Source organism: Gilbertella persicaria, assembly GCF_025201335.1.
Source record: "Gilbertella persicaria strain CBS 190.32 chromosome Unknown B0P05scaffold_50, whole genome shotgun sequence".
NCBI lineage: Eukaryota > Fungi > Mucoromycota > Mucoromycetes > Mucorales > Choanephoraceae > Gilbertella > Gilbertella persicaria.
The window spans coordinates 106,762-133,373 of record NW_026252011.1 but is presented as its reverse complement, the minus strand read 5'-3'; the positions used below and the strand labels follow the sequence as shown (position 1 = coordinate 133,373).

General features: G+C 38.4%; 13 protein-coding genes across 13 annotated transcripts; 8 read left to right on the top strand and 5 right to left on the bottom strand.

The window, feature by feature from the left end:
* The first annotated feature begins 442 nt into the window (after positions 1-442).
* B0P05DRAFT_558261 (uncharacterized protein) lies at positions 443-902 on the top strand. The gene has a single exon (XM_051580128.1). It carries the CDS (start codon positions 567-569, stop codon positions 873-875), a length of 309 nt encoding a protein of 102 aa, XP_051431029.1. The 5' UTR covers positions 443-566; the 3' UTR covers positions 876-902.
* Positions 903-1,209: 307 nt separating this feature from the next.
* B0P05DRAFT_574840 (uncharacterized protein) lies at positions 1,210-1,641 on the top strand (the record flags this gene model as incomplete). The annotated part of the gene is made up of 1 exon (XM_051581599.1): positions 1,210-1,641. One exon carries the CDS (start codon positions 1,210-1,212, stop codon positions 1,639-1,641), a length of 432 nt encoding a protein of 143 aa, XP_051431028.1.
* Positions 1,642-1,858: 217 nt separating this feature from the next.
* B0P05DRAFT_269582 (uncharacterized protein) lies at positions 1,859-3,054 on the top strand. Its single transcript, XM_051573392.1, has one exon. The coding sequence runs from the start codon at positions 2,076-2,078 to the stop codon at positions 2,952-2,954; it is 879 nt and encodes a 292-aa protein (XP_051431027.1). The 5' UTR covers positions 1,859-2,075; the 3' UTR covers positions 2,955-3,054.
* Positions 3,055-3,600: 546 nt separating this feature from the next.
* Positions 3,601-4,623, top strand: B0P05DRAFT_558258 (uncharacterized protein). Its single transcript, XM_051580127.1, has 2 exons — positions 3,601-3,900; positions 3,947-4,623. Exons 1-2 carry the CDS (start codon positions 3,628-3,630, stop codon positions 4,181-4,183), a joined length of 510 nt encoding a protein of 169 aa, XP_051431026.1. The 5' UTR covers positions 3,601-3,627; the 3' UTR covers positions 4,184-4,623.
* Positions 4,624-6,321, bottom strand: B0P05DRAFT_558255 (CRAL-TRIO domain-containing protein). The gene is made up of 3 exons (XM_051580126.1): positions 6,139-6,321; positions 5,695-6,092; positions 4,624-5,644 (listed from the first exon to the last, which is right to left on the bottom strand). Exons 1-3 carry the CDS (start codon positions 6,299-6,301, stop codon positions 4,631-4,633), a joined length of 1,575 nt encoding a protein of 524 aa, XP_051431025.1. The 5' UTR covers positions 6,302-6,321; the 3' UTR covers positions 4,624-4,630.
* Positions 6,322-6,500: 179 nt separating this feature from the next.
* B0P05DRAFT_558252 (uncharacterized protein) lies at positions 6,501-9,417 on the bottom strand. Its single transcript, XM_051580125.1, has 4 exons — positions 9,342-9,417; positions 8,752-9,287; positions 8,510-8,683; positions 6,501-8,461 (listed from the first exon to the last, which is right to left on the bottom strand). The coding sequence occupies exons 2-4, from the start codon at positions 9,136-9,138 to the stop codon at positions 6,614-6,616; spliced, it is 2,409 nt and encodes an 802-aa protein (XP_051431024.1). The 5' UTR covers positions 9,139-9,287; positions 9,342-9,417; the 3' UTR covers positions 6,501-6,613.
* Positions 9,418-9,799: 382 nt separating this feature from the next.
* On the top strand, positions 9,800-11,629 carry B0P05DRAFT_558248 (uncharacterized protein). The gene is made up of 5 exons (XM_051580124.1): positions 9,800-10,007; positions 10,054-10,125; positions 10,180-10,457; positions 10,507-11,311; positions 11,382-11,629. The coding sequence occupies exons 1-5, from the start codon at positions 9,837-9,839 to the stop codon at positions 11,499-11,501; spliced, it is 1,446 nt and encodes a 481-aa protein (XP_051431023.1). The 5' UTR covers positions 9,800-9,836; the 3' UTR covers positions 11,502-11,629.
* A 99-nt stretch (positions 11,630-11,728) lies between these two features.
* B0P05DRAFT_558247 (uncharacterized protein) lies at positions 11,729-13,141 on the top strand. Its single transcript, XM_051580123.1, has 5 exons — positions 11,729-11,881; positions 11,928-12,331; positions 12,377-12,479; positions 12,535-12,720; positions 12,764-13,141. The coding sequence occupies exons 1-5, from the start codon at positions 11,742-11,744 to the stop codon at positions 13,059-13,061; spliced, it is 1,131 nt and encodes a 376-aa protein (XP_051431022.1). The 5' UTR covers positions 11,729-11,741; the 3' UTR covers positions 13,062-13,141.
* Positions 13,142-15,394: 2,253 nt separating this feature from the next.
* On the bottom strand, positions 15,395-19,653 carry B0P05DRAFT_590901 (uncharacterized protein; the record flags this gene model as incomplete). Its single annotated transcript, XM_051582857.1, has 8 exons — positions 15,395-15,931; positions 15,993-17,516; positions 17,566-17,651; positions 17,698-17,808; positions 17,851-18,218; positions 18,261-19,162; positions 19,207-19,459; positions 19,616-19,653. 8 exons carry the CDS (start codon positions 19,651-19,653, stop codon positions 15,395-15,397), a joined length of 3,819 nt encoding a protein of 1,272 aa, XP_051431021.1.
* Positions 19,654-21,312: 1,659 nt separating this feature from the next.
* On the bottom strand, positions 21,313-22,047 carry B0P05DRAFT_558236 (uncharacterized protein). Its single transcript, XM_051580122.1, has 2 exons — positions 21,945-22,047; positions 21,313-21,896 (listed from the first exon to the last, which is right to left on the bottom strand). The coding sequence occupies exons 1-2, from the start codon at positions 22,037-22,039 to the stop codon at positions 21,563-21,565; spliced, it is 429 nt and encodes a 142-aa protein (XP_051431020.1). The 5' UTR covers positions 22,040-22,047; the 3' UTR covers positions 21,313-21,562.
* On the top strand, positions 22,048-23,757 carry B0P05DRAFT_516908 (glutamate 5-kinase; the record flags this gene model as incomplete). The annotated part of the gene is made up of 3 exons (XM_051575707.1): positions 22,048-22,745; positions 22,790-22,900; positions 22,951-23,757. Exons 1-3 carry the CDS (start codon positions 22,500-22,502, stop codon positions 23,755-23,757), a joined length of 1,164 nt encoding a protein of 387 aa, XP_051431019.1. The 5' UTR covers positions 22,048-22,499.
* On the bottom strand, positions 23,739-25,819 carry B0P05DRAFT_558232 (rab-GTPase-TBC domain-containing protein). Its single transcript, XM_051580121.1, has 5 exons — positions 25,667-25,819; positions 25,189-25,620; positions 24,781-25,142; positions 24,332-24,724; positions 23,739-24,286 (listed from the first exon to the last, which is right to left on the bottom strand). Exons 1-5 carry the CDS (start codon positions 25,743-25,745, stop codon positions 23,750-23,752), a joined length of 1,803 nt encoding a protein of 600 aa, XP_051431018.1. The 5' UTR covers positions 25,746-25,819; the 3' UTR covers positions 23,739-23,749.
* A 357-nt stretch (positions 25,820-26,176) lies between these two features.
* On the top strand, positions 26,177-26,600 carry B0P05DRAFT_590897 (uncharacterized protein; the record flags this gene model as incomplete). The annotated part of the gene is made up of 3 exons (XM_051582856.1): positions 26,177-26,354; positions 26,403-26,509; positions 26,556-26,600. The coding sequence occupies 3 exons, from the start codon at positions 26,177-26,179 to the stop codon at positions 26,598-26,600; spliced, it is 330 nt and encodes a 109-aa protein (XP_051431017.1).
* Positions 26,601-26,612: the final 12 nt, after the last annotated feature.

Genomic DNA, 26,612 nt, shown 5'->3' with positions numbered 1-26,612 from the left:
TTTACGCCTAAAATGCTTTCGGTCCTCAACATATGCCTTTTTCAAATATCAAACTTATTATACGATCTTCCTTACAACTCATTTTTGAATAAGATTGATAAGCATAATAACACTAGTGGCGGCTTGGTAGTCCGCTATAGGCGCAAGTGGTTTTCTAAATAAACCATCATTTCTGCCTTCTGATTCCTATTTTTCGAGTTTTCTATGTTTGAACATACATAAAAGAACCCATCTATGCAAAAATATAGCGAGCTGTGAAAAAGTCAAAAAATAGTTATTTTGCCCTTATGATCCCTTTTACAAATCTTCAATCATGGGTTTTCCACTAATCAACACTTTTTCTGAAAGCGGGGATTTGATTGGTGGAAATACCAACAGTTCACGCCATAAACAACAACCAACTGTTTACATTTCAATCCTGCGCACAAACTGTACGATCTCAAAGTCGACATGCCTTCGATCTCGATGATCAAACAGCTGGTCGCCAATCGCTTCAGTTTCGTAAATGATTTCTCGAGGCTACAGCCAAAAACTCCATCGTCATCGCTACTAGTGAATTTAACGGAATGAACTTCAGGGAGAAAAGTCTGAACAAGCACCTTCAAGATCAGTATCCTAATAAACTCGGTCTTCGTACCAGAAACGTTGGTCAAAAGCAGCACTTTTTCGAAATTAACTTTCGAACCACCAAAGAACGTGAAGAGGCCCTGAACAAAGAGTTCGTCCTACATGACCGACGTACTCAAGTGAACCGCACTTTCGAGAAAGACCCTACTATTGTCAGAGTGAGCATTTCCAACATCCCTTTCGAGGATGAGGTTTTTTTAAAGCCTAAATTGGAAATCGGTCTCCGCCATACCACAGATGGTTATTAGTTTACAGGAAAAGGATTTGCTACTTTGAATTAGAAGAAAAATGCCAGTTATAAGGCATTGTCACCCCAGATTCCCGGTTGGGATGACGACTTTACGCTTCATTTGGTATATTCCAATATGAAGCCTATTTGTAACTATTGTCATGTGGATGATCACATCGAGCCAATTGCCCAGTCCTGAACAGTCGTAAGAAGAGTTGCTATCAATGCGGAAGCACGGAGCGTTTGAGAGCCGAATACACCCTTGCGCCTTGAAGCCGCAAGAGAAAGGTTGCAAAAACTAGCCAGTAGTTAGCCACTAGGCCAAACTAATGACTGTTTCCCTCTAAGATTTTATGGGTGATATCGAAGTAAACACAAAGTCTTTGACTGAAGCCAAACCAACCGTGATCCCAGTTTCTTCTGAGGCAGATGAGGAGGTTTTGGAGCAGGAAAAACAGGATCAGCTTAAGGATGGGGAAATGCAAGAAAAGGAAGATAGAGTCGAAACCGAAGATGTCACCTCGGACGAATTGATGAAAGAGCGTGAAAAAGAAGGCTTCAGTATCGACCAAACCAACATCGACGAGGGAGACTTACCAGACATTATTAAATACAAGAACGAGTTGCGAAAAGCCACTATTCGGTCCAAGCGTGCTAAAAAGGAAATTGACTTAACAGGTGACAAAACGAATGCTATGCTTAAAGGTTCCGGTTTACATCGGCCAAAAGGAGGGAAAGTGTTGTCTAAAGCCTCTTATCCCTTTGAATCGTACTCTCTAACATAATTATTAGTATGAATAATCATAATAATAATACTAAAAGCTTAAATATCAGGCTGGGTTCACTCAATTGGCGTACCCTTCACAAACGGTACAATGAACAGTTGACAGACAACCTCACCCGTTATTTAAAGCTACAAAAACTTGGCATATATGCCTTCCAAGAAACAAACCTCTCAATCCCTGATTTTCAAAATTCGACAGTTCCACTCAACTATAAATTACAAGCTCATCAATCAATATGGACTACCAAATGTGGTCTCGTGAATAACAAAAAACACCTTCAAATGGATCATGTAAAAACTTTAGACGATAGCCGTATACTCTTTGCGAAGTTTACAATCATTGGAGAAGCTGACATCTAGCCATTTTACATCTTAAACATTTACGCACTGGCTTCGAATATAGATTATACCCTTATTCGTTTCTTTCAAAGTCTTATGGATTTCATTGACTCACTTGACTCTCCTCTTGACATCATGTCTAATATGATGGTGGTAGGGGGCTTCAGTTTCTCCTTTGAGCCAACACACCTATCTGGGTCCCGCTCCTCTCGACCAAAGAAGTTTATGTCCTTCATGACTGCAAATTTCAGTAATTGTCTCAAGTCGAAAGATGACGACGACTTTTACAACTACCTTGCTACTTTCAGACGGGGAAAGCCAATGTCATGCATTGGTTATATATTTGCAGGTGGGAATACACGTCGATATATTCATGGCAGTGAGCTGGGGTTTCTCTCTCCTAAATTGACTGACCACGCACTCTTGACCACTTCGCTTCGTTTTGGGTGTACCAGTACTGGCAAAGGACTATGGCGAGCTGATCCTCGCCTAGCAATCAAGAAATCCTACCGTCACAAGCTTCAGACAAGTATCAAACACTTCATGACAAAGGTTTTGGCAGATACCACAGACTCACCTCAAATGCAATGGGACCGTTTGAAAGGTTGCGTGCGAAAGATTACGCAGAACTACTATAGTAATAGGGCATCTTGGCAAAAACAACGCTTGAAGGAACTTCAAAGCCGACGCAACTTATTATGTCGACTTTACAAACAGCAAAAATCTTTTCTCAACACCATCTTGCCAGAAGTAGAAAATGAGGTTGCATATCTTCAGAATGAAATGTATATCATAGCCTCCTTAAGGGCAAGTAAAATATGGACGGAGAACAGTGAGTGCAATATTGGATACTTCAAGCGCATAGCCAGAGATCGATCAACTGAGCGTCAGTTCAACACGATTGTTCATTCGGTTACAAATGTAGAGTGTACATCTACGCACGACAAATTAGAAGCAGTTCAAGCATTCTACTAGGACTTGTACTCGGCAGATCCAATACAGCGTCGATCCCTGAACTTTTTCATATCAAACATTTCTACAAAGACAAGCAACTTAGCCTCAAACGATATATGTTCTACTATCCCTTTTGATGACATTGTTGAAGGGGTAAAACGTTGTCCCAAACAGAGCAGTCCTGGTAGGGATAGATTACCCTATACCATTCTGCGTCTCATTGTTGAACATCCTGACTATCAAAACCTGGTTACCAGAGTGCATAATGATGCCATTGCTAAAACTGTTTTTCCAAAGTCCTGGCTACAGACGTGCATTGTGCTACTAGTTTGAGATGAGAATACTAATTTAAACTCAGAATTTATGTAGAGGGCATCTTGAAGCATTAAATATTACAGCTATTTTAAGTATATTGTAGAAACATACAGGAAAAACATGTCGAGATAAATAACTCAAGTCAAATGACAAGTGCTGTAAATAACAATCGTACGCAAAAAAAATCCTTCAGGTGTAGTAAAGCAAAGTGTCACAAAACGATAAAACTGTCTTTTTGTCAGCGATACAAGCTTATGCTATTGTAAAAGAATTCCAGGCAAAAACTGCGCGTGACAATATTTGCATACAAGAGTTTTGTGTAACTACATGCTCATTGGAAGCCATTTTCTTTTTCTTTTTTTTTCTTGATCAACATACCATGTTGGCCAATGAGGATAATCCTTTTCATTCACTTGAACATGATCAAGATCCTATCATGATTGCAGCTCGTCGTCAAAGCCAGAGTCTTTCTTCGTCAACAATATCAATTCAATGGCGATATTGTAGTGAAGGTGTTTTTCCTTCAGTTCATCGCGAACGAACTGAATCACCTCTTAATCTGATCGCCTTGGGTAGAACAGGAGACGGCAAGTCAAGCTTGTTGAATGATCTTCTGGGTCATCAAGCTTTTAAACAAAAGATCTCAGCTAAAGTAAACCTCGTATATTGTTGTGAGTTGGTATTAACATGTAATATAGTCACAAACAAAAGAGATTCAAAGCAGCGAAGGATTTTGGGCACCTTTACATCCTTATATGCACAACAAGAAGGATTTTGGGTGCCCTATCCGAGTGATTGATACACCGGGATTTGGTGATTCGCAAATGCGAGACAAAGAATTCTTTTCTTTAATCCAACAGGCTTTGTTGGATGCAGCGAATGAAAAGGGTGGCATTCATTGTATTCTTATGGTATTCAAGATCACAACAAAGTAAGAAGATACGTTGTGTATGATGTATGCTCAATGTGAATAGCTCAGATACAGTATTCAAGAGTATACAGTCGTTTTATGATCTCATATCCCCTCTTGTCACACCAGAACATCATTTCTGGGACAATGTTTTGCTTGTTTTCACGCATGTTGATATTGTGAATGGCAGCGCACAACGCTATCAGTCGCACAAAGTGGCGCTTAAAACTAAAGTCAATCAAGCCATTCAAGAGAAATATGGGCTTGATCAAGATTTGCCTATGCTTTGGATAAGCACGCAAAAATATACATGTGGATTTTTAAAGGGTTTAGGTGATTGTGATTGCGAAAGAGGAAATCGGTATCACTCTGACTGTAGAAGACGCTTGTATGAACAAGTGTGGAAAAGAAGACATGTACCCTTAAGGTCATTTGAACCACCTACCAACGATGAACAATAAAAAGATGTTTATTATTCTAAATTTCGAATGCGTTCTAGAGTGCTTGACAATGAATTACTCACTAAGGCAGCCACAGCAGCTGTGACACCAATCGTGGCTCTTGATATCTTTTGAGGTTCTGTTATCCAAGAAGAGTGTTCTAATACTCGTCGTACCATATTCTCTACAGGTCCTCTTGAGAACACATAGACCAAGATCCAATAGAACATACCGCTTCTTGGTCCAAGTGATAATTGAATGAATTGATGTGTCAACTGATTCATGAATGCGGTTATTCTTTGAAAGTGTGTTTCGATCATAGAAGACTCCAGTATATGCTGTTGATGTACAGTGGGAGCTGGGGCTATATCTGGATTAACTATAATGACTGAAGAAGAACGACGTGGAGGAGAAGACAGTTTCTCTTTTGGAATACTAGGTAGCATCTCATGTGGCGGTTTTGAATCCATAAATGAAGTTAGGAACTGAACACCTGTGCGTAATCCAGCCCAAGATAATGTTTGATGCTGTTGAGGTTTAGTAAAATGGTCTTGTTGAATAGAGAGTGTTGGTGGTATAATTAGGCTTTTTTCTGATGAAGGCGTTTGTACAAAGGATAAATTATCTGTTGCATCGAAAAACAGTTCACTTTCAGTATCGTCTTGATCATTATGGTCACGGTTACTGAAAACACTAATAGAATCACTTGTGCTACTTGCTCTACTTTGATCTGATAAAGAGGGTGTCCTTGGTGATTTCTGTTGACCAGAACCATATTTATGTAGCATTTCATCTGTTTCTAATGTCCAATGATAATTATCAGTACCACCCATTTCTTCCAAAATGCGATCGGGTGGTACCATTGGCATGAGTTCTTTGATGTTGGTAAATCGAATAGACTGCTTGGCTTCTTCGTCTAAGAGATACTTCATCACAGACCACATGCCTTGATATACCCAACTGAAATTCAGTACATTAATCGAACTAACAAAGTCAGGAAAGCGTTCTTCTAAAATAAGCGACATGGTACGTATCAACTCAACATCCTAACTTAATGGTCAATATAAAAAAGTGATGGTGTCTGTTGAATACTTGCGACAGGTATAAAGGGTGCTTTAGTGATATCCGCAATCACTGTCATTTGAGTGACGATGGGTTCTTTTATTATTTCTCGGTCACGTGTCAAATCCCAAGTCAATTTACGAGCAATTTCCATCATCAAACAAGCATAAGGCCTTATATTCTCGGTAATGGATTTCGCATGATCTACAAACTTTTTAGGAAAGTATCTTGCTCTCACAAAGATCAAAGGTCTTCCCAGCATATCTGTGCCATGAAAGAAAGCAAATCCTTCTGTCTGATAAAAGTCCATACAATCTTGATAACACAGATCATCGATACCTAATTCAATCCGCCATTGAACTGTCTCCAGCAGTCTTGAAGCTGCCTTATCTAGATCAAAATTCGATGTTTTAAGGAATCGAAATAAATTGACTAACACAACTTAGCATTCTTATTTTTTGTTGATGCATTGACATACCTCTGTCTTCGAGATAACTTTGTGTGTGTGACATATCTTTTTGAGAAAGATGGAGCAGCAAAATATCTTTGAAAAGCTTTTCATGTAGTCTTTGGATAAGTTCAGCATTATCTTTGTATTGAGAATGAATGCAGGCAATTTTTTCTTGATCTTGTAAGGACATGATGAAATAATCAAGAAAAAGAAAAAAGATGCTTTTTGTTTTTTTTTTTTTTTTTTTTTTTTTTCGCAGCTCTAATTGTTAGTCCGAATAAACATTACGTCGAGAAGCATGAATTTGCAAAATGCAGTAAGCGCAAAAATATCTGACGGGTTTTTAAATAAATTGTCCCCATACTAAACATTGTCAACATAATTCATTCTAAGCTGAATAAAAAAACCTCTTTTATTTCTTAAAAAAAAATTCGCTCATTGACGTATTAAAATCTATATGTATAAAAAAAACTATTTACAAAAAACAAGACCGGAGAAATACTTAGCATGTGACATAAAGATTCACAGCATTGTTATCTCCTTTGGTTTCAAACCCCATTTGAACGTCTTCATTCGAACTAATGGTAATTAAATCACCATCTTCATCTTCATATTTTAAACCCAGACTAGTATCGAATTCATGGCCATTGGCCTTGATCTTGCTTTCAATTCGATATAGCAACTCTTCAAACGCAATCTCAGTAGGCACAACCACAGCATAAATAGCACCAAAGTAATGAATCTTAACCTTGGTAATATCAGTTCCATGAGATGAAAATTGAGGTGCAGAAGATTCAAGTATTTGATCATAATAGCCATTGCTTATACGTTTATAAGGATTGCCAGTATTGGGTAATTCGGGTACCAGACCTTGATGATGATCTAATAGGTGTTGGATATTGGGACTGCTCTGAGATCGTTGACGAGTATGGTGAATAGAAGATGGATGAGAAGGAGGAATATCTTCAGATTCTTCTTCTGTCTCTTGTAAGGTCTGTTGCTGTCTTCTTTGCCATAATGATCCTGAAGGAGAGATGTTGTTATACATTTTGGCATGATTCTTGTTAGCTTGACCTAAAGCAGTAGGTGAAGAAGGATCACTGATAGGCGGCGAGTTAGGCAGGAGACCATGGTGACCATATTCAATACTGTGGACTAAATGTGTGGGCGATTTCGGCAAAGGGGGTAAGTTCATACCAGGCACACCATTCATAAAGTGGCGGATGCTAGCACTGTTGGATGTCGTGAGGGATGCTTTTCGACTTGAGACTTCTGTAGGGAAACGATGGTGTTGGTAACTATAAGATCTGTTTCGAATAAATGTAGGTGAATCTTCATCTTCGCTGTTGATCTCAGTATCGTAATCTTCATCATCATCATAATGAAGCAAAGGATTACTGTTCTCCATACGAGGTGTCTGTGGTGCTGAGATCAAATCCACTTTGGTCGTTGATTCCTTTAGGTTAATGATTACATCAAGCCATTGTCTTAACTGCTCATCATTACGGCATCGTAATAAGATGGTCTGTTGTTCACCTTCTACCCAAGAGATGTGCAATGTATAATGACCATTCTGGCTAGAAGAGCCCTTGACATGCTCTACGCGAGAAAGCAAAATTTTGCCTCGAACCACTAGAGAACCTTCTTTTCTTTTCTTCTTGATCAACATGGCATTCTTGTTGACATCCTTGATTTCTTTACATACTAGAATCATTTTCTCAAACAAGAAGACAGTCATTTCTCGGGTATGATCTGTATCATGTCTTTGAAGTGTAAACTTGTCGTGCAACAACAAGGATCCTGCTGACTCGACAATAATGACTGGATTCGCTGAATTGTCATCCACAATACGCTTCTTGAGGTCCTGAACAACACCCAAGTTTTCCTGAACACGCTTGGTTTCATTGACGTTCTTGGTGACACGTTGAATGGCTTCAAGACCAATTTTGTTTTCTTCAGCGTAGGGCCAATCTTCAGGTGTTGCCTTGACCAATTGTTGAATCAAGAGAGGGTATTTACAGACACGCTGAATGGGTTTGATCAACATGGCCGGTAATTCATAAGTAGGAGACATGATGTTTGATAACTTTTGAAGTTTGGCAGATTCTTGTACTACAAGGTCTTGTGCGATCTGGAAATTGGCACAAAAGGGCTCATAGACTGAGAAAGCTTCTTCAAACTGAATAAAAAGTAGGCCAAAGCGCTGTTCTTGTGAGGAATTGGCAGCTTGTTCTTCAATTTGGATCAAGAAACGACGTTGGAAGTCTACTAATGCATTCAGATTACCAAAGAGATAATGCATTGTGTCTTGAGAAAGAATTTCTTGTGCTGATACTTCTCTCATGTAATTCTATTATGATGCTTTAGTCTCCATGATAACAATGGCCTGTGCTCTCACCTGAAGGGCTTCAAGATCTTGGACATATTTTCTTTCAGTCGACAATAATTCAAACACAACATTGTCTCTCATGCCTTTGGGTGAGTCAGAAGTAAGGCCTGATTGAACTGAAATGACTTCAATGATGCCTTGTTCTTCTAACATGTCCAAGATGCGCTTGACTGTATTTACAACCTAACAACAACAACAAAAACAACAACGTAAATCATCTCATCTAAAAAAAAAAAAAAGCACAAACTCACCTTCACAAACCCATTGGTATCATTCTGGATCAAGTCTGTTACTGTGAATAAGGTGTCTTCTGGAAAATGCAATTGATCTCGACAGCCAATAATGAAATGATAAATAAAGACCTTTGGTTTATTTGGAGCGGAGGCAGTATTGACCGTAATTGGTTTTTCTGGTCCCAATGCGTTAAATAGATAGCAAAGACTAGTTCCTTGTCTACAAATATGCCATAGCTTGGTTAAAGGATCAGTGCCCACTATAGAAGCATTGTCCATGAATTCTTCAAAGCCTGGAACAAACTGAAGAGCGTTTAATACTGAACGACACGTATGATATATAGAAGCATTTTGTGAAGCTGGCTTATTGGTAATAGAGTCGTTTGCAATAGGTGAGTCAATCATCTTGGAATGAGATTAAGAATAAACAAGATGAGAGAGAAAGAGAGAGAGAGGAGACGAAGTGTAAAAAAAAATAGTGAGTGATATAATAAATATTTGTTACACCCGCCTGTATTTGGTTCTTTTTTGTATTAAAACCATGTTTTTTTGCCCTGAAAAATTGAACTCGTGTTAGCCAGTGCTCACCACTTTTGTGGTTCCTTAACTCAGTCAATGACGGCACTTGAAGTGAGAGGGAGGGGGTGAGGAAATTACTTAAATGACCAAGGAAGATCATAAGAGAAAGAAAGAAAGAGAGAAACGTACTTGACCCCCTTTGGTTTCTTTGTTTCTACTCTGAGAGAATTTCTCTCTTTTTTTTTGTTTTAGAAACAATGGGGGGTGGTGACACTTTGCCATGCGATAATCAAGGAGGAACGATAAAATTAAAGACAAAAAAGGAAATCAATAATTCATGACAGTGATTTACATTCAAGGCAAGTTTTTGAGAATATGTAATTTTGCCTGAAACAGTTAACTTGGGATATATAAACACTTGTTAATTCCTAAAAGTTGTCATTTCAAACAATCAAAATGGCTGCATGATAGTTTAATTTTTTTTTTTTTTTTTTTTTTTTGCATAGGGTGACTGCCCACAAACGACCCTTGATCATGCGTTTGTAATGCAAACTTTTCTTCCTTTTTTTTATTATTTTTCGATCATGTTAAAAGCCTTTTGTCAGTCTTCTTTTCGTTCTTTAACTACGTTGACAAAAGACCGAGGTATTATCAAACTCTTTGAACCTTTACAGCAATACGCACCTGTATTTTATACACAAGGAGAGAACATAAAACCTCTTTATCAACCTACTGACTTTTATTCGCAACTCAAAGTAAGCCTATAAGAATACATTCTATGACTCACGCGTATTTTCTTAGGCAAATATATTATCTGCTAAAGAACGAGTGTTTATTGCAGCTCTTTATATCGGACAAAGTGAACAAGAATTAGTAAGTTGATATACTGAGAGAGGAGATAGTGGGTCTCATATATCTATATCTTAGGTGGACACAATACGCACTGCACTCGAAAAGACACCCACATTAAAAGTGAGTGTATTGATTGACTGTTTGCGTGGTACGCGTGTCTCTAAAGGACAAAGCTCGGCCACTTTACTGTTGCCTCTTGTTCGAGACTTTCCTGATCAAATCAACATTGCTATGTACCATACACCTGATTTAAACGGTATACTGAAAAAGACATTGCCACCGCGGTTTAATGAGAGCATTGGTTTAATGCATTTAAAAGTATATGGATTTGACAATTCTGTCATGTTGAGTGGGTAAGCACATAGAATAAGAAAAAGAGCGAAACTGATGCATGAGGGATAGAGCCAATCTTAGTACAGACTATTTTACCAATCGTCAAGACCGTTATATGATGTTTAATAATCAACCTCACCTAAGTGCTTACTATCACGATCTTGTCAAGTTAATATCGAATTGCTCTTATCAGCTCAGTACCAATTCAAAAGATCAACCGTATGCATTAGTACGAACCCAAGGTATGGCAGATCCAGTCAACGAGAGCCAAAAATATAAGCAACAAGTGAATGAACAACTTGTCAAATTTATGGAAGATGCTTATCAAACCTCTTCTCATCAACAACCACCTTGCTCCGATACAGTTGTTCTGCCTGTCATTCAGATGGGACCTTTTTATGTTCGACAAGATGAACGCCTTACATTGGCTTTACTTAATTTAGCCAACCATTATCCAGTTAAATGGACCATTCATTTGACTTCAGGTTATTTCAACTTTACAGAAAAATACAAGCAAGTGATTTTACAGACCAAGGCTCGGTTTCGATTCTTGACAGCTTCACCTGAAGCCAATGGATTCTTTAATTCCAAAGGTGTTTCGAGATTTTTACCACCTGCCTATACCTTTATTGAACGCCAATTTTACCGCCAAGTGAAGAAAGCAGGTCGACAAGACGATATTTCAATTGAAGAATACAAAAGAGAAGGTTGGACCTATCATGCTAAGGGCTTATGGGTCTCTACGGATCAAAAGTGGCCATCTGCTACCATGATTGGTTCTCCTAATTTTGGTCAAAGATCCAGTGAACGTGATCTAGAAGCACAGGCCCTTGTTGTCACCGAGAACCTTGAATTAAGAAAAGCATTGTACAAGGTTTGAGACCAGTTTATACACACATACATATATATATATATATAGACAGACAATGACTTACTTTACTTAGGAAGTGGATTTACTACACCAACATTCAGAAGTAGTGTCCAATCAGACTTTTGATAAAATAGACAGAAAAGTGCCAAATGGTGTCAAGATTGCAACTGCTTTTGTAAAGACAATGTTGTAAATTAGAATAGACACGTTTTTTAATCCCTACACGTGGATGTATTGTTCCACACAATGTCTTTTTGTATTTATATATATATATATATATTTTTTTTGTATGTACGGCCTAGGAAATAAGCGCGTACTACCTCATGCACTGTCTCACTGTATGAAATCTTGGTCCCTAACACTGTGACTACTTTATCAGAATTACTTCATTGTTTTGCATTTGTTCTTTTTCTTTATTTATTTATCATAAAGCATGGGATTCTTATTGCATTTGATTTCAAAGACACAACAACCTACTCGATGGGTTGTACGTCGCGCTTACTCAGCCCAATCCGACATTACTGCCAGCGCGATGGTCTTTAAGGACTATGGTCAACCTTCTCAAGTCTTAAAGTAACGAAACCAAACATGTAGAGCATGGCGTTGATATATTTTGTAGATGGCACTCCTATCGTCTGCCTGCATTGACGGCTGATACAGTCCATGTCAAATTTCTTGCATCGCCCATCAATCCAGCTGACGTCAATATGATTCAAGGGGTCTACCCTATCAAGCCTACCTTTCAGCAGCTTGGTACGGAAGAATCGTTAGCCGTCGGTGGTAATGAAGGTTTGGCAGAAGTCGTAGCTGTGGGTGACAATGTGCGTTCGCTCAAGGTCGGAGATCAAGTTGTCATGGCTAAAAGTGGTTATGGCACTTGGCGTACACATGCCGCTGGTCCAGCTTCGGATTTCCAATTGCTTCCTGAAGCAGATAATGTTTCCATGATTCAAAAGGCAACCATTTCAGTCAATCCCTGCACTGCCTACAGAATGCTCAAGGATTTTGTTGATTTAAAACAAGGTAAGCTCATGTGTTTGTGTATGTTTGTTGCTCACAGTCTAATAGGCGACTATGTTATTCAGAATGGTGGCAATAGTGCAGTGGGTCAAGCTGTCATACAGATTGCTAAAGCATGGGGCTTGAACACAATTAATGTTGTGCGTAATAGGTAAAGTGGGGTGGTACAAATAAATAGGAGGTAAAGTCATCTGACTGTGTATTAGACCAAACATCAATCAACTTGTTGAAGAATTGACGGACTTGGGTGCCACACATGTCATCACAGACGATGTTCTTGGAAGCCATGATATGAGGAAGCAAATCAAGGGTTGGGTAGGCAACAACCCTCCTTTGTTGGGTTTAAATTGTGTTGGTGGCAAGAATGCAACTGACATGGCTAGATATCTTGGGTAAAGAACAAAAGTGTTGATATGTTACTGATATTGTATATAGTGTTAATGGTCATCATGTAACTTATGGTGCCATGTCAAAAAGTCCACTTTCATTACCTGCTTCTTTACTTATTTTCAAGAACATTTCTTTCCATGGCTTTTGGGTTTCCAAATGGTCTGATGTTCATAGTAAAGAAGAACGTTATGCCATGTTTGAAGACATCATTCAATTGATGAGCAAAGGTCAACTCAAGGAACCCAAATGGGCTCAAGTTGAATGGAGCGAAGAAAGCATGAAACGGTCTGTTGACCAAGGAATTTCAGGTTTCGCCAGTGGCAAGCAGGTTGTCCTTTTTTAGTGTGATCTTATTTTTTGTATTACCCACTGGAATAAATAAAGGCGAAACGTTTCTTTTGTCCTTTTTTTTTTTGTTCTTTTTTTTTTTTTTTTTTTTCTGTAAATAGATAGCATGCAAACAGATTTAGTTGCACCTTGTCCAAAAAAACCCACTTCTACTGGTAGAAGTTATCCTCAAAACGATAGCTGGTTTCCCACAAAAGAATTCATTGACTTGGAAGATGTAGAGAATGCCTGTTTGGAACTCCAACAAATCTTACAAGAAAATAATCAACATCATGAACATTTTATCGTTCGTGCCGGTAATCCTCTTATTCAAGACTCTTGCTTTATTCCACTTCACCAAGCTGTCTCTCAGCTTCATGTATGCGATACTACGGTCAGACGCCCTCGATCCCTCAGTGTAGGTGATCCTCGTAATATCATTCAACCTCAACCTTGTAAGCCAGTCTTTTAAATCATCTGTGTAAATACCTCCTTCTTTTCTCCTCTCTTTTTATTTTTCTACTCCTTGTTTGATATATAGATATACTTAGGACTGTTGTCCATTCTCACTGTAAATCGTTTTATAACAAAATAACACCTACTTAGTACATACAACAATATTGTTTAAATATATTATGTTACAATTTATCTATTACTTGCACAGATTTATGTCGTACACATGGCAATCATAGGACGTGTTGATTAAACAAACCTTCAAACTGCCAAAACTTGTTGACAATGCATTCTTCTCCCAAACGAGGGGAATAAGTGCAGTTAAGTGATCATGGTTTTTAATAATAATAAAAAAAAGATAGTATTCTTGACAGTCATAACGAAAGAATGAAGCAGTAATATGCACATTTATCATAAAGGAATGCTATTTTTGAAATAGAGTTGTTTAATTGAAAAAAAGTGATTCTATTAAACATTGTTGTATTAAGCAGCATGTATTAAATATTTAATTGTCCTCCTCTTGTCTCCTTTTTATTTATGCAATTAGACTATGTGTCATCAAAGTTTATTTCTCTTACCATTCAACAAGGCAGCTCCTACAACTTGGCATGGTCGCACGAGTCAATCATAAGGAGATGACAAGGCCAAATCCCGGTTGGTTGTCACCGCGCATACAAAAAACGATAGCTATTCTTATTTGATTGTAACCGACATGGAATGCGAAGATTGTACATAAAATACATTTTACTTGAGAATGGTGCATCAAAACAAGGGATGCATGCCTCTATGTTCTTCCAGTCTGATCTCCTTATATAATAATACCATTTTTAAAGTGTCATCATGATTGAAACGTGAGACAATAACAAAAAGGTGTCTGTGCATAAATTTGACCGTGTAAATGCAAAGTAGAATTCGTACATATATTACATGTAGTGTTATATAAATACTATTCTTTTTGAGTGATTTTTATTCTTGCATCTTCTTCCTCTTTTTGTTATTCATTCCTTTAGTCTTTCCACTCATTTATACAACACAGAAAATGAATTTTTTCCCTTCCCCTCCCTCTTCCCCTATCATTGCCAATACTAGCATAGGTGAAAAAGTAATGTGTGGATCTTGTGATAAACCTCTTTCAAATGATTGGTATTGCTCAGATTGTCATACAAGATGTGAACTATGCAATCGATTTCTAAATGATACCGAGTATTGTACTCGTTGTTGGTCTTTTGATCATACTCGTCAAAGTCTTGTACGTAAAAAATCGTCTCTTTATCATCATGACTATGTTCGTCATCTTTATCGAATGCATTACTTACAACAACAACAACAAGAACAACAAGAACAACAAGAACATACAGATAAGTCATTGTATGTCAGTTAAATATATATATATATGTATACAAGACTATTTTTATGAAGCTCTTCTCCCTTTTTCTCTCCTTCTTTACTGTCATTGTATACAATAAAAAAAGAAAAGTTCTTCCTGTGCTTGGCATACCAGACTTTTTTGAAAGCATATTTATCCGAAAAAAAAAAGCGCAGAAAACAGATTCACCTCAAACAAGCAAACGTATCCATCATTAGTGAGTTTGAACAATAAAAATAGAAACCATGTGGGAACAGCAGCACTTTTTCTCGTTGTTTAAAGTCGTTTTGTGCCAGTTTTATTTTTATGAAAAAGAGTCTCAATAATACAATGTACAAAAGGAGAGAAAAAAAGAGAGAGAGAATGAAAGCATATTTTTTTGTTGTTGTTATTATATGTATAAAGAATAGAATTTTTTGACATGAAACAAAAAAAGAAAGAAAAGAGCGAGAGTGAATAAAGAAAAAGTATATAATGGAAGATATTGAAGTAAGAGTATATATGTAAGGTAATGTAAACATCTTTTTTTTTTAAATAGTCCATAACACTAAATTCTTTTCTTTTGGATGATGACTTGCAGATGCCACCACAGTTTGCCCTGCTACAGGACAACAGGCAATGCTCACAACCATGCCTGACTGTGAACCTGCCTTTTTAGGTTGAGCGCCTGGAATGCCACATTGCCATAAAAAGATATCTTGATATCCACCATAAAGTAATCGGAGCTTGTCATTGCCACCATTGATAAATGCGCAACCAGAGATTTTGGATTGAGGCATTTGGTTTGTAACGCATTTCCAATGTGAAGTTTCATAGACACAAATCTTGTCTTCAGAGGATGCGACAAGGAAACTACCATCGGGAGACCAATCGAATGAACAAATGTTCTTGCCATGGTCTGTTGTGATTGTTCGAATGCCCATATTATCATTATTATTGGTTGTATTACTTTTGGCGGACAGAATATCAATGATGTAGATTTGATTACCAACTGCACAAGCTAAAATATTCGCTGTTCTTGGGTGAAATCGCATAGGATTAGGTGAAAATCCTGATTTGGATTGTGTCTAATAATAATAATAATAATAGAAAAGAGTGTCAATATAATATGTTGTATTGAATGCTTACCATCTTGAATGATTTTTCGCAATTCGATGTGTTTAGGTTCCAAACTTTGAGTTCGCCTTCAGCATCAAGAGAGCAAATGGTATCAGGTCGATCAGGTGCAAAATCAACAGCAGTAACTTGGGCGCGACAATCCAACTTGACCAACTGCTTAGGTATCATGCTAGCTTTTGCATTAGCATCGCTCTTTGACTCGCCTTCTTCCTTAACGACAACACCTTCGTTCTCTTTGCAAGCAATGGCAGATCCTACATCCCAAATACGCAATGTTTTGTCGTATGAAGATGTGGCTACCAAATGTCGGTTATCTAGGCTCCATCGTGCACAGGTAATATTGGCTGTATGACCATCTAATGTATAGACTGTCTTTTTTTCCTGTACATTCCAGATCATGACTTTTCGATCATGACCAGCACTGGCTAACCACTGTCCATCCACTGAGAAAGAGACAGTGGATACTTTGTTTGTATGGCCTGACAGATCAGCATAAGGTTGTAAGCTGATCTGTTGTTGTGGTTGCTGTGATTGTTGTTGTTGAGGATGAGATAAGGCATTTCCATGATGGCCTGGTGGAGGAGCTGCTGAAGACGTGACAGGAATGTTATTGTCTAAGTCAAGGCTGCCACCCATACTAGCAAGGAACCCTCCCCCAAAAGGATCCAAATCACCTCCATCACCACTCATCAGTAAATTCTGGTCTGTGTTTTCATCTCCTGAAGCAAACATTTCGCCAAAATCACCACTATCACCCATCATAAATCTTTCCAGATCAAATGAAAGCACACTATTATTCATGCTTTGTTGTTGATTGACCATGTTCACAGCAGCAGGCGATTGTACATCGTTCATGGGCGAGCCTAAATCATTGACTGGATTCCAAGACATACGCTGTTGTTGTTGTTGTTGTGGTTGTTGTTGCTGTTGCTGAGGTGTTCCTCCAGGGAGACTATTACGTCCCATCGTAGGTGATAATTGTTGATCAAACTGGTTTCTTTGTTGGGCTACAAGTCTTTGTTGCATGGATATCACGGGCGACTCACTTGGATTTTGTGGTGCTTGAGCATTCATGATATGAGGACTCATTTTATGTTGTAATTGAGGTGATAGCTGTTGCTGAGAAGGTGTGCCTACAACAGTATCGTCTGTCGTTCTTTGTCGTTTAGGATGATGAACGAATTGTTGTTGCACCTGTTGTTGTGCTTGTTGTTGTTGTTGTAATGCATGATGAACTTGGCGACGTTGGTATAGTGCAATGGCTATATTTTTCTTTTTATCTCCACCTTCAGGGGATCCACTTCCTACAGGCACGTTGGGGTTTGGACTACCAATGGGTGCAGGTGGTGTTTGAGGTGGGCCAGGTAAGCTCTGCACTTGTTGTTGTGGTGTGCCTTGAGGTTGTTGAGGAGGTTGCTGTTGAGGAGGTATCGGCTGACCTTGTTGCTGTTGTTGCTGTTGCTGTTGCTGTTGCTGTTGTATGATTCTTCGTTGAGCAATCATTACACGTTGTTGTTGTTGATGGGCCAGTAGCTATAAAATAGAATTAAAAAAAAATTATCATTCGGAATGACTTCTTTACCAATTGCTGCTGTTGTTGTTGCTGAGGAGTTAAGCCTACAGGCATTTGACCTTTATTCATCATGTGTTGAGCAACCATCAGATTCACTGCGTAACGTCAATAGCAAGAATCTAACACATATTCATCACTTACTTTCACCATTAAAAGGAACACCGCCATTCATTAAATTCGGACTTTGCATATTGGAGTTCATGCCCATTTGACCTCCAGGACCTATTAAATGTGGCCTCGGTTGACCATTCACTTTAATTGATGAGTAACCCAATAAACAAACGGCTTATTTACCATTAGGTCCTACTGGACCCACCATACCACGTTGAGATCCATCTACTTGAGGACTTTGATTCATTGCATGTGGATTATGAGGCTGTGCTTGTTGCTGTTGTGGTGTACCTTGTTGAGGCTGCTGAGGGTGTTGTGGGTGTTGAGCAGCAGCGGCAGCGGCGGCAGCGGCGGCAGCAGCAGCAGCCTGTTGTTGTTGTTGTTGCTGTTGCATAGCTTGTTGTTGCATGGATTGCTGATGTTGCTGTTGTTGAAGCATAGCCTGTTGTTGCTGCTGCTGCTGCTGTTGTTGTTGTTGTTGTTGTTGTTGAAGCATTGCTTGTTGTTGCATTTGAAACCTTGCTTGCGCTTGTGGACTATTTGCCATCATACTATAGAGATATAAATACACCCAACATGTCTAGCGTACTTACGGATTATTTCGCATCATATTCACCTGTTGACTCATTTGTATTTTTCTAATCTGCATTTGTAGGATATTCTTTTCTTCAGGCGTAAGTGACTGTTGATCACGACCACCCAACCCTACGGCGTTCATGGCTGCATTGACAATCGCATGTTGTTGTTGTTGAGCTTGTTGAGCGCGTTGTGCAGGCGTCATCATGGGCTGCATGGGCATTTGTTGACCTACCATGGGTGAATTCATCATGTCAGCAGGCATAGGGCCCATAGTATCTCCTCGTTGGATTTGTTGAGGAGAAAAAGAAGGTGAGGCCGTATGTCTTGCTGGTATATGTTGTTGTGGCAAACTAGCAGGCATACTTTGGGGTGTATTTACAAGGTTATTAGGGGGAGGCATATTGCCACTACCACCACCACCACCACCAGCAGCAGCAGCAGCGGCAGCAGCGGCAGCGGAAGGTGTCGTATTGGTGTTAGGCGCTGTGCCAGGCGCTGTAGGATTACCAGGATTATTTGGTAATGATGCTGTACTACTTGCTGGTGATGGACGCGGATCTCGTGATAATGGTTGTGATTGTTGTTGTAGATGTGCTTGTTGATCCTGTTGTGGTTGCTGTTGTTGATGCATGGATAGTTGAGGTGATTGTACTCTTTGTACTTCAGAGGCACGGCGTTGTTGAATATGTGCTTGCTGTTGTTGATGCTGTTGTTGCTGTTGTTGCTGCTGTTGCTGCTGCTGCTGTTGTTGCTGCTGCTGTTGTTGCTGTTGTTGTTGTTGCTGTTGTTGTTGTTGCTGTTGCTGTTGCTGTTGCTGTTGCTGTTGTTGCTGTTGTTGTTGTGCTGCTTGATGCGTATTAAATGCTCTTTGCTGCTGCAATACCTCATCTCGCTTAGACCGAAGATAATTATGATACTAATCGCATGTTAATATGCTCACTTCTTTTAAAAACTTCCTACCTCATCAATAACGGTCGCTTCTTTACTAGCTTCAGCTTCTTTAGATTTTGCATAATAAATATCCCAGAATACGTTCCACCAATCAGCTAAAAAACCTGTCGATACATCAAAAGGAGGCGGTTGGTCTGTTGGCACATTTGCCTCTAAAGAAAATGCTCGTGCTGCTTGGTTGAACTTTCTCTTCTTACAATAATCGTATATATACAAATTTAAAAGCTCGGATGCTCTGGCTTCAATGGTGCGGCCATTTGGCCTAAACAAAAAAAAACAACAACAATAAGTCAGTATCAAAGCATGGAGAGACGCGAAAGAGAGAGAAAGAATGGACAAGATGAGTTAAGAAACGCCATCTTGTACCTTATGTCATTCCACTCTCTCTTTTTATACGCATATAAGAAAACAATGTTACCCTTCCCAGGTGTTTCTCCTGTTTTGCGACTGAGCCATTTCAAAATCGTGTATGAAAGTTAAGGGGTTGCAAGCTACTCTGTGCTACTCTATTGCTTCCGTTTTTTTTTTTAGGTGAGGTAGGTTGTTGCTACTAACTTGGCTTATCCTTTCTTAAATTCAGAGAGGGAGTGAGTATAATAAAGAAAGGGGGTGATAAGGAGTTACGCAAGAAAGAGGGAAAGAAAGAAAGAAAGAGAAAAAAGCTACTGTAAACTTTTCTAGTGTATATATAAATAGTTGGAAAAAGAAGAAAAAAACAATTCCTTTTTTTAATGCCAAATCCTTTTCTCTTATTGTTTTCTCTTGCATTTTCTAGCCTTGTTTTCCTTATAGTTTTTGTTTGTTTCCTTTCTTGTGTTCTTCGCTCTTCTCTTCCCTTTCTCTCTCTCTCTCTCTCTCTTTCTCTCTTTCTCTCTCTCTTTTTTTTCATTTTTCTTTCACTTCTTTTGATATCCAAAATAGCCAATAGCGTCGGAAGTTCAATTCTAAATCGACGTCACTGAGTCACAGTAAGCCCTTTCTAACATATCATGTAGACAATATCACATAGACCAGCACATTTTGTCCACACTCAGTCAAGAATTGATAAGTTTGTACGTTGTACGCTCTTTTTTTTTGTTTTTTTTTGTTTTCAGCATGTATTATATATATATATATATATATAAACTTGAAATTCAGATCATTATCAAATATATTCACCGGAAGCTTTCCCGAATGACAAGCAACCAAAAAGTGTTTTACTATGTTACAAATATCTTTATCATTGTTTTAAATTAGTTGATCTCTGTTTGAACAAGTTTCATCTCTATTTTGTACTTGCAATGGTAAAGCATGTGTGTCTTTTACTATGCTTGTCTTACTGTGCCACATAGAATGGTTCATGATCATCTTAAGAACCCTACTTAAACCAATGTCTACTTCATTGAGTCTTCATGTAAATAGAGTTTTAAAGTTCAAATAAGATATGTTTGTACTACCAATAGCTTATGAAAGATAGGGGTAGACCCAATATCATGAAATAGTAGTATTCATTCGTTGGTTTTGAAGGTACGATATGCAATCAACATTAGTGGATCCTATTTGACCTTGACGCATTGCCATTCAAATATAGACCTCATCAATACGAATACATGCTTTGAAGAGAAACAATTAGTTCTGTTAGTGCCTCAATAGCTTTCATAGAAATTAGTGAGGTTAGTGGAATAAGATCATATACACAAACTGCTGTTCATGAAAGACTATCTTGTCTAGAGTGCTGAATAAAACAGGATGATGTCTTTCTTCATACCGAGAATTGGGTAAAATAATCCAAGCATTTTGGTGTTCAAGAGTACAAAGCCTTCATATGGCAGGGTCCAAATGTCAAGAAATGGCTTGTATCAAAAAAAAAAAATGCCTCATGAACCAAGAAACACCTTATCCCAAAGTACCAGAATATCTTGATCTCATAATAAAGTAGTGTTTTGAGCAAGTTACTGGTCTAATTTGAAAATGATAGTTTCAGTGCTTGGCTGTAAGCTATTTAATTTAAAGATAAAAAAAATGCATTAAAAAAGTTTGTGGTACGCTAGTCAGTTTCGTATAGCATGAAGGTAAAGACGAGTGATCATAAACTGCAACCTTATAGACTTATTGTAAATGCTTGAATGCAGGTGATTTCTCGATAGAACTGTTACTATCCTTCAGCATTATCTTGTTTTGAGAAAGTAGTTGCTATGGTGTAATACATCAAGTGTTTAAAGCATAAAAAATAGGTATGAGATTCAATGTTGCTAATCGTATCTTAGAGTCTTGCTTCATTCTCTGCGATAATCCATGGCAAATTTAATAATATTTAAACGGACTCTTTATTACAAGCAGAGACGAGTACCCAAAAAAAAAAGATGATGATGTTTATTGGGCTTACTTAAGCAAGCATGGCAACAAAACTGACTATGAAGAGAGCAGCCAACGCCAATATTTGAACAGTAAGAGTATTAGAGAAATCCAAGGCAGAAGCAGCATTAGTAGCACCTTGGGTGTTTGAAGCAGTAGCACTACCAGTAGAACCCGAAGAACTAAGAGCACTGGATGCCGATTGTTGAGTGCTAGAGGCAGAACTTTGGGCACTTGTTACTGAGCTAGTAGCAGTAGCAGCAGATCGAGCGAGTGCAGAGGAAATACGGCTATAAGCAGAAGAAGCAGAACTCAATAAAGGAGTCCTGTTATCTCCTGTGACAGAAGTAGCAATAGATTCAATCCTAAATCACAAGTTTAGTAATATTAGACAAAAACAATGGCATTCTTACTTGCTGGAAAGGGAACTAAGAGCAGGTGAGTCCAGGTTTTGAGCATGAATAAGAGCAATGACAGAAGAGAGAGCAATAAGTAATTTGAAGTTCATTTTTTTGATGTAAGTTTTTTTTTTGTTTGTTCCCTTGGATTATCATGTTTATATACGCAAAAATTTGCTCCGATACAAGGCATAAGTCATTAAGACATCAAGTCAAACCCCTCATCCAGTTTTGTTCATTCTCACACAAAATAGGACAAAGAAAGAGTATTTTATCGTCATCGGCGGGTTTCTCTTTATTCTGCTCAACCTCAAATTGTACATTTTTTTTTTCAAGAAAACAAGCACTTTTTTTTTTTATCCAAGAACGATCAATTCACAGTTTCGAATGATTAAAAAGCAATGTTTAAGCAAGCAATTTTAAGTCTTTTGTTGCTGCTGTTAATAGAGAATCACTTGTATTGTATCAATGGGTTAACATTGACGAGTTATTATTGGCAAGAAAAGTGAGTCATGATATGTACAAGGAAAAAAAAAGGTCATTTTTTTCTATATTTTTACCTTTCTTCTTATGCTTCATAAAAACCAACAGAACAAGTCAAGTTCGTTAACGATCGTGATCAAGATTGGCACTTCTTCTATCTGTAATGAAGTGACTCACTTTCCTTTATTGTCTAACCTTTCTGCCTTGGTTGAAAGTGTCCTGAGTTTACGAACTCAAGGTCATCGCGTGGTGCTTGTCACTAGTGCTGCTGTAGGCACAGGTCTGCGTCGACTGAACATGTCTGAAAAGCCTTCCAAATTATCTGCTCGACAGGTGAACAAATTTTTAATTTATAATTTTACTTATCTCATGAATAGGCTGTGGCAGCAGTAGGTCAAGGTCGATTGATGGCCTTGTACGACGACTTGTTTGGTCAATTCCATCAACCTGTTGCACAAATCCTGCTTACCAAAAACGATCTTGCTGATGTAACTATTTATCGATATCAATCCATCTCTAACCCCACATCCTTTGATAGCGTTCTCAATACCTCAATGCAGTCAACTGTCTAGAAGAACTGTTAGATATGGGCGTTGTGCCTATTGTGAATGAAAACGATACCATTTCAACGCAAGGTATCCGTTTTGGTGACAATGATACACTTTCTGCTATCATGGCAGGTATGATTAAGGCAGACTATTTGTTTCTTTTGACCGATGTCGATTGCCTCTATACCGATAATCCTCGTACCAATCCTGATGCTCAACCTGTGACTGTATGTGAAGACATGGTTCAGTTGCGCGAACAAGTCTCTGTGGCTAGTATGGGGTCTTCTTTAGGCACAGGTGGTATGGCTACTAAGCTGATTGCTGCTGAACTAGCTACCGCTGCTGGTGTGACAACCATCATCACACATGGATCAAAAACAAGCAACATTAGCAAGATCCTTCAGGCAGATCAAACTCAAGCAGAACAGCCATTGCATACACGATTTATTGCCAAGAACAACCCTTTGTTGGATCGTAAATGGTGGATTCAATATGGTCTACATACAGCAGGCACAGTCTATGTGGATGAAGGTGCTGCTAATGGTATCTTGGGACCTCGTACCAAAGGCAGTCTTTTTTCTGCTGGTATTGTCCAAGTTGAGGGACAATTTGTAGCTCATCAGGCAGTGAATATTGCACTAGACAAAGGCAAAGTGATTGGCAAGGGCATCGTGAATTACTCAAGCATTGAAATTAACCGTATCAAACGCTGTCGAAGTACTGAAATTGCCAGCATATTAGGCTATGTGGATGCTGAATGCGTCATTCATCGAGACAATCTTGTCAGATTTAATTAAATAAGATTAGTTTTTTTAATTCATGTAGTTTTCTATTTAGTTCTTCTCGTTCGTTTTCACTCTGTGCATAACGAATTTTCATGTCAATCAAGACAGACTCTGCTTTCTGTAGTTGATCTTCAAGCGAGGAATTGGTCCCAATCAAGGAGCCATTTTGACTACAGAGTGCTTCAAAGGGCTCTTTTGTCTTGGCTTCTATTGTCTGAGGCAGGCTATCTACTTCTACCTGTAAAGAACACACCAGTTGCTTTATAGAACTGTTTTCGTCTTGTAACTGGCTTAATTGGTGCTGTGTTTCTTGTAGTTGTTCACATACGTCTTTATGTTCTGATCTTAATGTGGCTGCCTTGGCCTCTAAGGTCTTTAGTTTCTTCTTGAGGGATGCGTTTGATTTCTGTAATTCGTCCATCAAACTAGCGTCTGCCTGTTCTTTTTGAATCTGTAGTTTGTGTTCTTTTTCTAATTGGGATAACCTTCTAGCAGGAATCTCCAGTTCACAAGCATCGCTCACAAATCGACGATCATCATCCTAACAGACATCAGCTTCTTTTTTTTTTTTGGTATTATAATTTACCTTGTATTCTTCAAACAGACCGTTCTTTAAGAAATCTAATACATGTTCAAAATCAAGCCCTAAAAGAGTCGTTTGGTTTCTTTTCAAGAGTGCAATGGCAAACTTGAAAATGGTGCTGATGCCTTCTGCCAAGATCACGTCGTAAATACGAAACACTAGGTTCAATGGAAACTTGTACGCAAAAAGTGTCATAAACCATTGTGAGGCATACATGGTTGAATTAATGCCTTGCTGAACCAAATGACGTGCTACATGAGGCAAATATTCCTGCAGTAAGGCATCAAATTGATAAAGACGTAACTGAAGTCCATCCATATCAGGTGTAAAATGACCACGAAGACCGTATTTGTTCATGAGTTGAATAAGCGCACAAAAAGCGTCTTCTTCAGGCATCTAATCAACTAGGTGAGTTTGCATATGTCAATCTTTGGGGGGGGGTTTAACTTTACATTAAGCAACAAGGGTCCTACAATAAAAGCTAGTCCTTGGCAATAGCCTACTTCATGGTCATACGAACTATAGGCTCTGACTACATTATAAAGGCCTTCTTGACCTTGTCCATCGCTTTCTTTAAAGTAGGTATGGCCAGGGAATGTACGTGCCAAATCGCGCTGAATCATTTTATCATAAGGACTGACTAACTTGAGTAATTCTATATAGCGTGCCACAAGTGCTTCATCTTTTGAGTGCGCTAATAATTGCCACACCATACCGCGAATAGAAGGCGGAATACCGAATCGAATGTGTTTAATTAAATCTTTATTGACCTTGGCCAAATGCTGTGGGTCACACATAATACTCGCCCAAAAGTCTATACGAAGGATTAGCATGGTTTGTAGACTAAAGTTAAATTTTACCCCAATCATAGTCATTGCCTTTATTTTGAGCGACAAGGTGGTGTCTTATAGACTGTCTTTTCAGGTTTTTAATTACTTTTGACTTTGGATCATTGGTGTTGGCAATGTTTAGTTGTTCCATTTGTGCCAACAAGGCTTCTTGAAATCCAGGCAGAGGTGAAATGATGCTGATGGGCCTGTTGATAGACTGTCGAGCAGCGAATTGAGCAGAAGGCCTTCCTGTTGAAGCAGGCGCTGTATTGGATCGAAAAGGAGACCAAAGTGCGAAAATAGATTTTGTTGATGAAATAGATGCATTATCTGTACTATTACGGCGATCAGTTGATATTTTTAGTGGTTCTAATTTGATTTCAGTCAATTCTTCTGATAGTGTGCGTTTATCAAAACTATCTGAGTCGTCTGAAGAAGACACTGAAGAATAAGAACCTATATCTAAGAATGGTCAATGGTACTGCATGAAGTATGAGTATATCTTTACTTGATCGTTTTTCGTAGAAAGAAGGGGGATAAAGGTCTTTTTCTTGTATTGAATGGTCTGTCTCTAGAATAGCTGTCATAGGGGGGGGAGTAAGAGAGAGAGAAAGAGAAAGAGAGAGAGAGAGAGGATTACACGAGGGAGGTACAATACATATTTTTGTCATAAATGAAAAAAAAAAAAAAAGTCAATTCAAGTCCCGCTTTTTTATTTTATTTTCTTTCGTTTAGAGAATGGCCATATGAACCATCAAGAATGAAAATCAGACTTGATATACTCATTTGAATAAAGCATTCATTTTGTCTTTCTTTCTTTCATTCTCTTTTAAGAGAAATAGTATTGTGTGTGTGTGTGTGTGTGTCTTTTATGCTTTGAAAGCGCTCTTTTAAATCAAGACAACATTCACTTTTAACAAAATATGGTCTCTTTTTCTTTTTTTCCTTTAATTCTATGAACTTGTATATTCTCTTGTTTAGTTTGTTATCAACACAAGCACAGACAGCTGAAATCCAAATGTTCTGCAAATGCTTTTGTGGTTCCAACTCAACTATATTTGAAATACCTGTAGTGGATCCGAAGCCTTGTGCTAACTGTACAAAGCAGTTTTGTCTTGATAATGTCAAGGATGGTCTATGTGATGGTATTGCAGACGCCACTTGTCCTAGTAATGACTTCAAGACAGCATGTTTTGGTACGTTATTTTACTCTTCAATTGTACTCATTCTGTCTTTTTCTTTAGCTCGAGATTCTTACAAGGATGAGATTATTGTGCGCTCTTTTTTGTTCATCACACTTGCTTTGATCTTGTTTAGTTTGATCAAACCATGGGTTGATAAATGGCGTCGTGTATGTACATTGTTCCATAACCACTTTACTCATCATCTTTTTATAGTCAAGGGCTCAATATCAAACAGTAGTTGATGATGAACATGAGTGATACCCCCTCCCC

What these genes read in the sequence shown, in the direction of transcription:
- B0P05DRAFT_558261 (XM_051580128.1), top strand. Translation starts at nt 567, where the DNA reads ATGAACTTCAGGGAGAAAAGTCTGAACAAGCACCTTCAAGATCAGTAT.
- B0P05DRAFT_269582 (XM_051573392.1), top strand. Translation starts at nt 2,076, where the DNA reads ATGGATTTCATTGACTCACTTGACTCTCCTCTTGACATCATGTCTAAT.
- B0P05DRAFT_558258 (XM_051580127.1), top strand. Translation starts at nt 3,628, where the DNA reads ATGTTGGCCAATGAGGATAATCCTTTTCATTCACTTGAACATGATCAA. An exon ending in AACAAAAGATCTCAGCTAAA is followed by an intron (nt 3,901 to 3,946) that starts GTAAACCTCGTA and finishes CATGTAATATAG; the next exon opens with TCACAAACAAAAGAGATTCA.
- B0P05DRAFT_558255 (XM_051580126.1), bottom strand. Translation starts at nt 6,301, where the DNA reads ATGTCCTTACAAGATCAAGAAAAAATTGCCTGCATTCATTCTCAATAC. An exon ending in AAGTTATCTCGAAGACAGAG is followed by an intron (nt 6,093 to 6,138) that starts GTATGTCAATGC and finishes AAGTTGTGTTAG; the next exon opens with TCAATTTATTTCGATTCCTT. An exon ending in AAGCACCCTTTATACCTGTC is followed by an intron (nt 5,645 to 5,694) that starts GCAAGTATTCAA and finishes CCATTAAGTTAG; the next exon opens with GATGTTGAGTTGATACGTAC.
- B0P05DRAFT_558252 (XM_051580125.1), bottom strand. Translation starts at nt 9,138, where the DNA reads ATGATTGACTCACCTATTGCAAACGACTCTATTACCAATAAGCCAGCT. An exon ending in ATACCAATGGGTTTGTGAAG is followed by an intron (nt 8,684 to 8,751) that starts GTGAGTTTGTGC and finishes TGTTGTTGTTAG; the next exon opens with GTTGTAAATACAGTCAAGCG. An exon ending in AAGATCTTGAAGCCCTTCAG is followed by an intron (nt 8,462 to 8,509) that starts GTGAGAGCACAG and finishes GCATCATAATAG; the next exon opens with AATTACATGAGAGAAGTATC.
- B0P05DRAFT_558248 (XM_051580124.1), top strand. Translation starts at nt 9,837, where the DNA reads ATGTTAAAAGCCTTTTGTCAGTCTTCTTTTCGTTCTTTAACTACGTTG. An exon ending in ACTTTTATTCGCAACTCAAA is followed by an intron (nt 10,008 to 10,053) that starts GTAAGCCTATAA and finishes GTATTTTCTTAG; the next exon opens with GCAAATATATTATCTGCTAA. An exon ending in GACAAAGTGAACAAGAATTA is followed by an intron (nt 10,126 to 10,179) that starts GTAAGTTGATAT and finishes TCTATATCTTAG; the next exon opens with GTGGACACAATACGCACTGC.
- B0P05DRAFT_558247 (XM_051580123.1), top strand. Translation starts at nt 11,742, where the DNA reads ATGGGATTCTTATTGCATTTGATTTCAAAGACACAACAACCTACTCGA. An exon ending in ATTAATGTTGTGCGTAATAG is followed by an intron (nt 12,480 to 12,534) that starts GTAAAGTGGGGT and finishes ACTGTGTATTAG; the next exon opens with ACCAAACATCAATCAACTTG. An exon ending in GACATGGCTAGATATCTTGG is followed by an intron (nt 12,721 to 12,763) that starts GTAAAGAACAAA and finishes TATTGTATATAG; the next exon opens with TGTTAATGGTCATCATGTAA.
- B0P05DRAFT_558236 (XM_051580122.1), bottom strand. Translation starts at nt 22,039, where the DNA reads ATGAACTTCAAATTACTTATTGCTCTCTCTTCTGTCATTGCTCTTATT. An exon ending in CTTAGTTCCCTTTCCAGCAA is followed by an intron (nt 21,897 to 21,944) that starts GTAAGAATGCCA and finishes CTTGTGATTTAG; the next exon opens with GATTGAATCTATTGCTACTT.
- B0P05DRAFT_558232 (XM_051580121.1), bottom strand. Translation starts at nt 25,745, where the DNA reads ATGACAGCTATTCTAGAGACAGACCATTCAATACAAGAAAAAGACCTT. An exon ending in AGGCAATGACTATGATTGGG is followed by an intron (nt 25,143 to 25,188) that starts GTAAAATTTAAC and finishes TCCTTCGTATAG; the next exon opens with ACTTTTGGGCGAGTATTATG. An exon ending in TAGGACCCTTGTTGCTTAAT is followed by an intron (nt 24,725 to 24,780) that starts GTAAAGTTAAAC and finishes CTAGTTGATTAG; the next exon opens with ATGCCTGAAGAAGACGCTTT.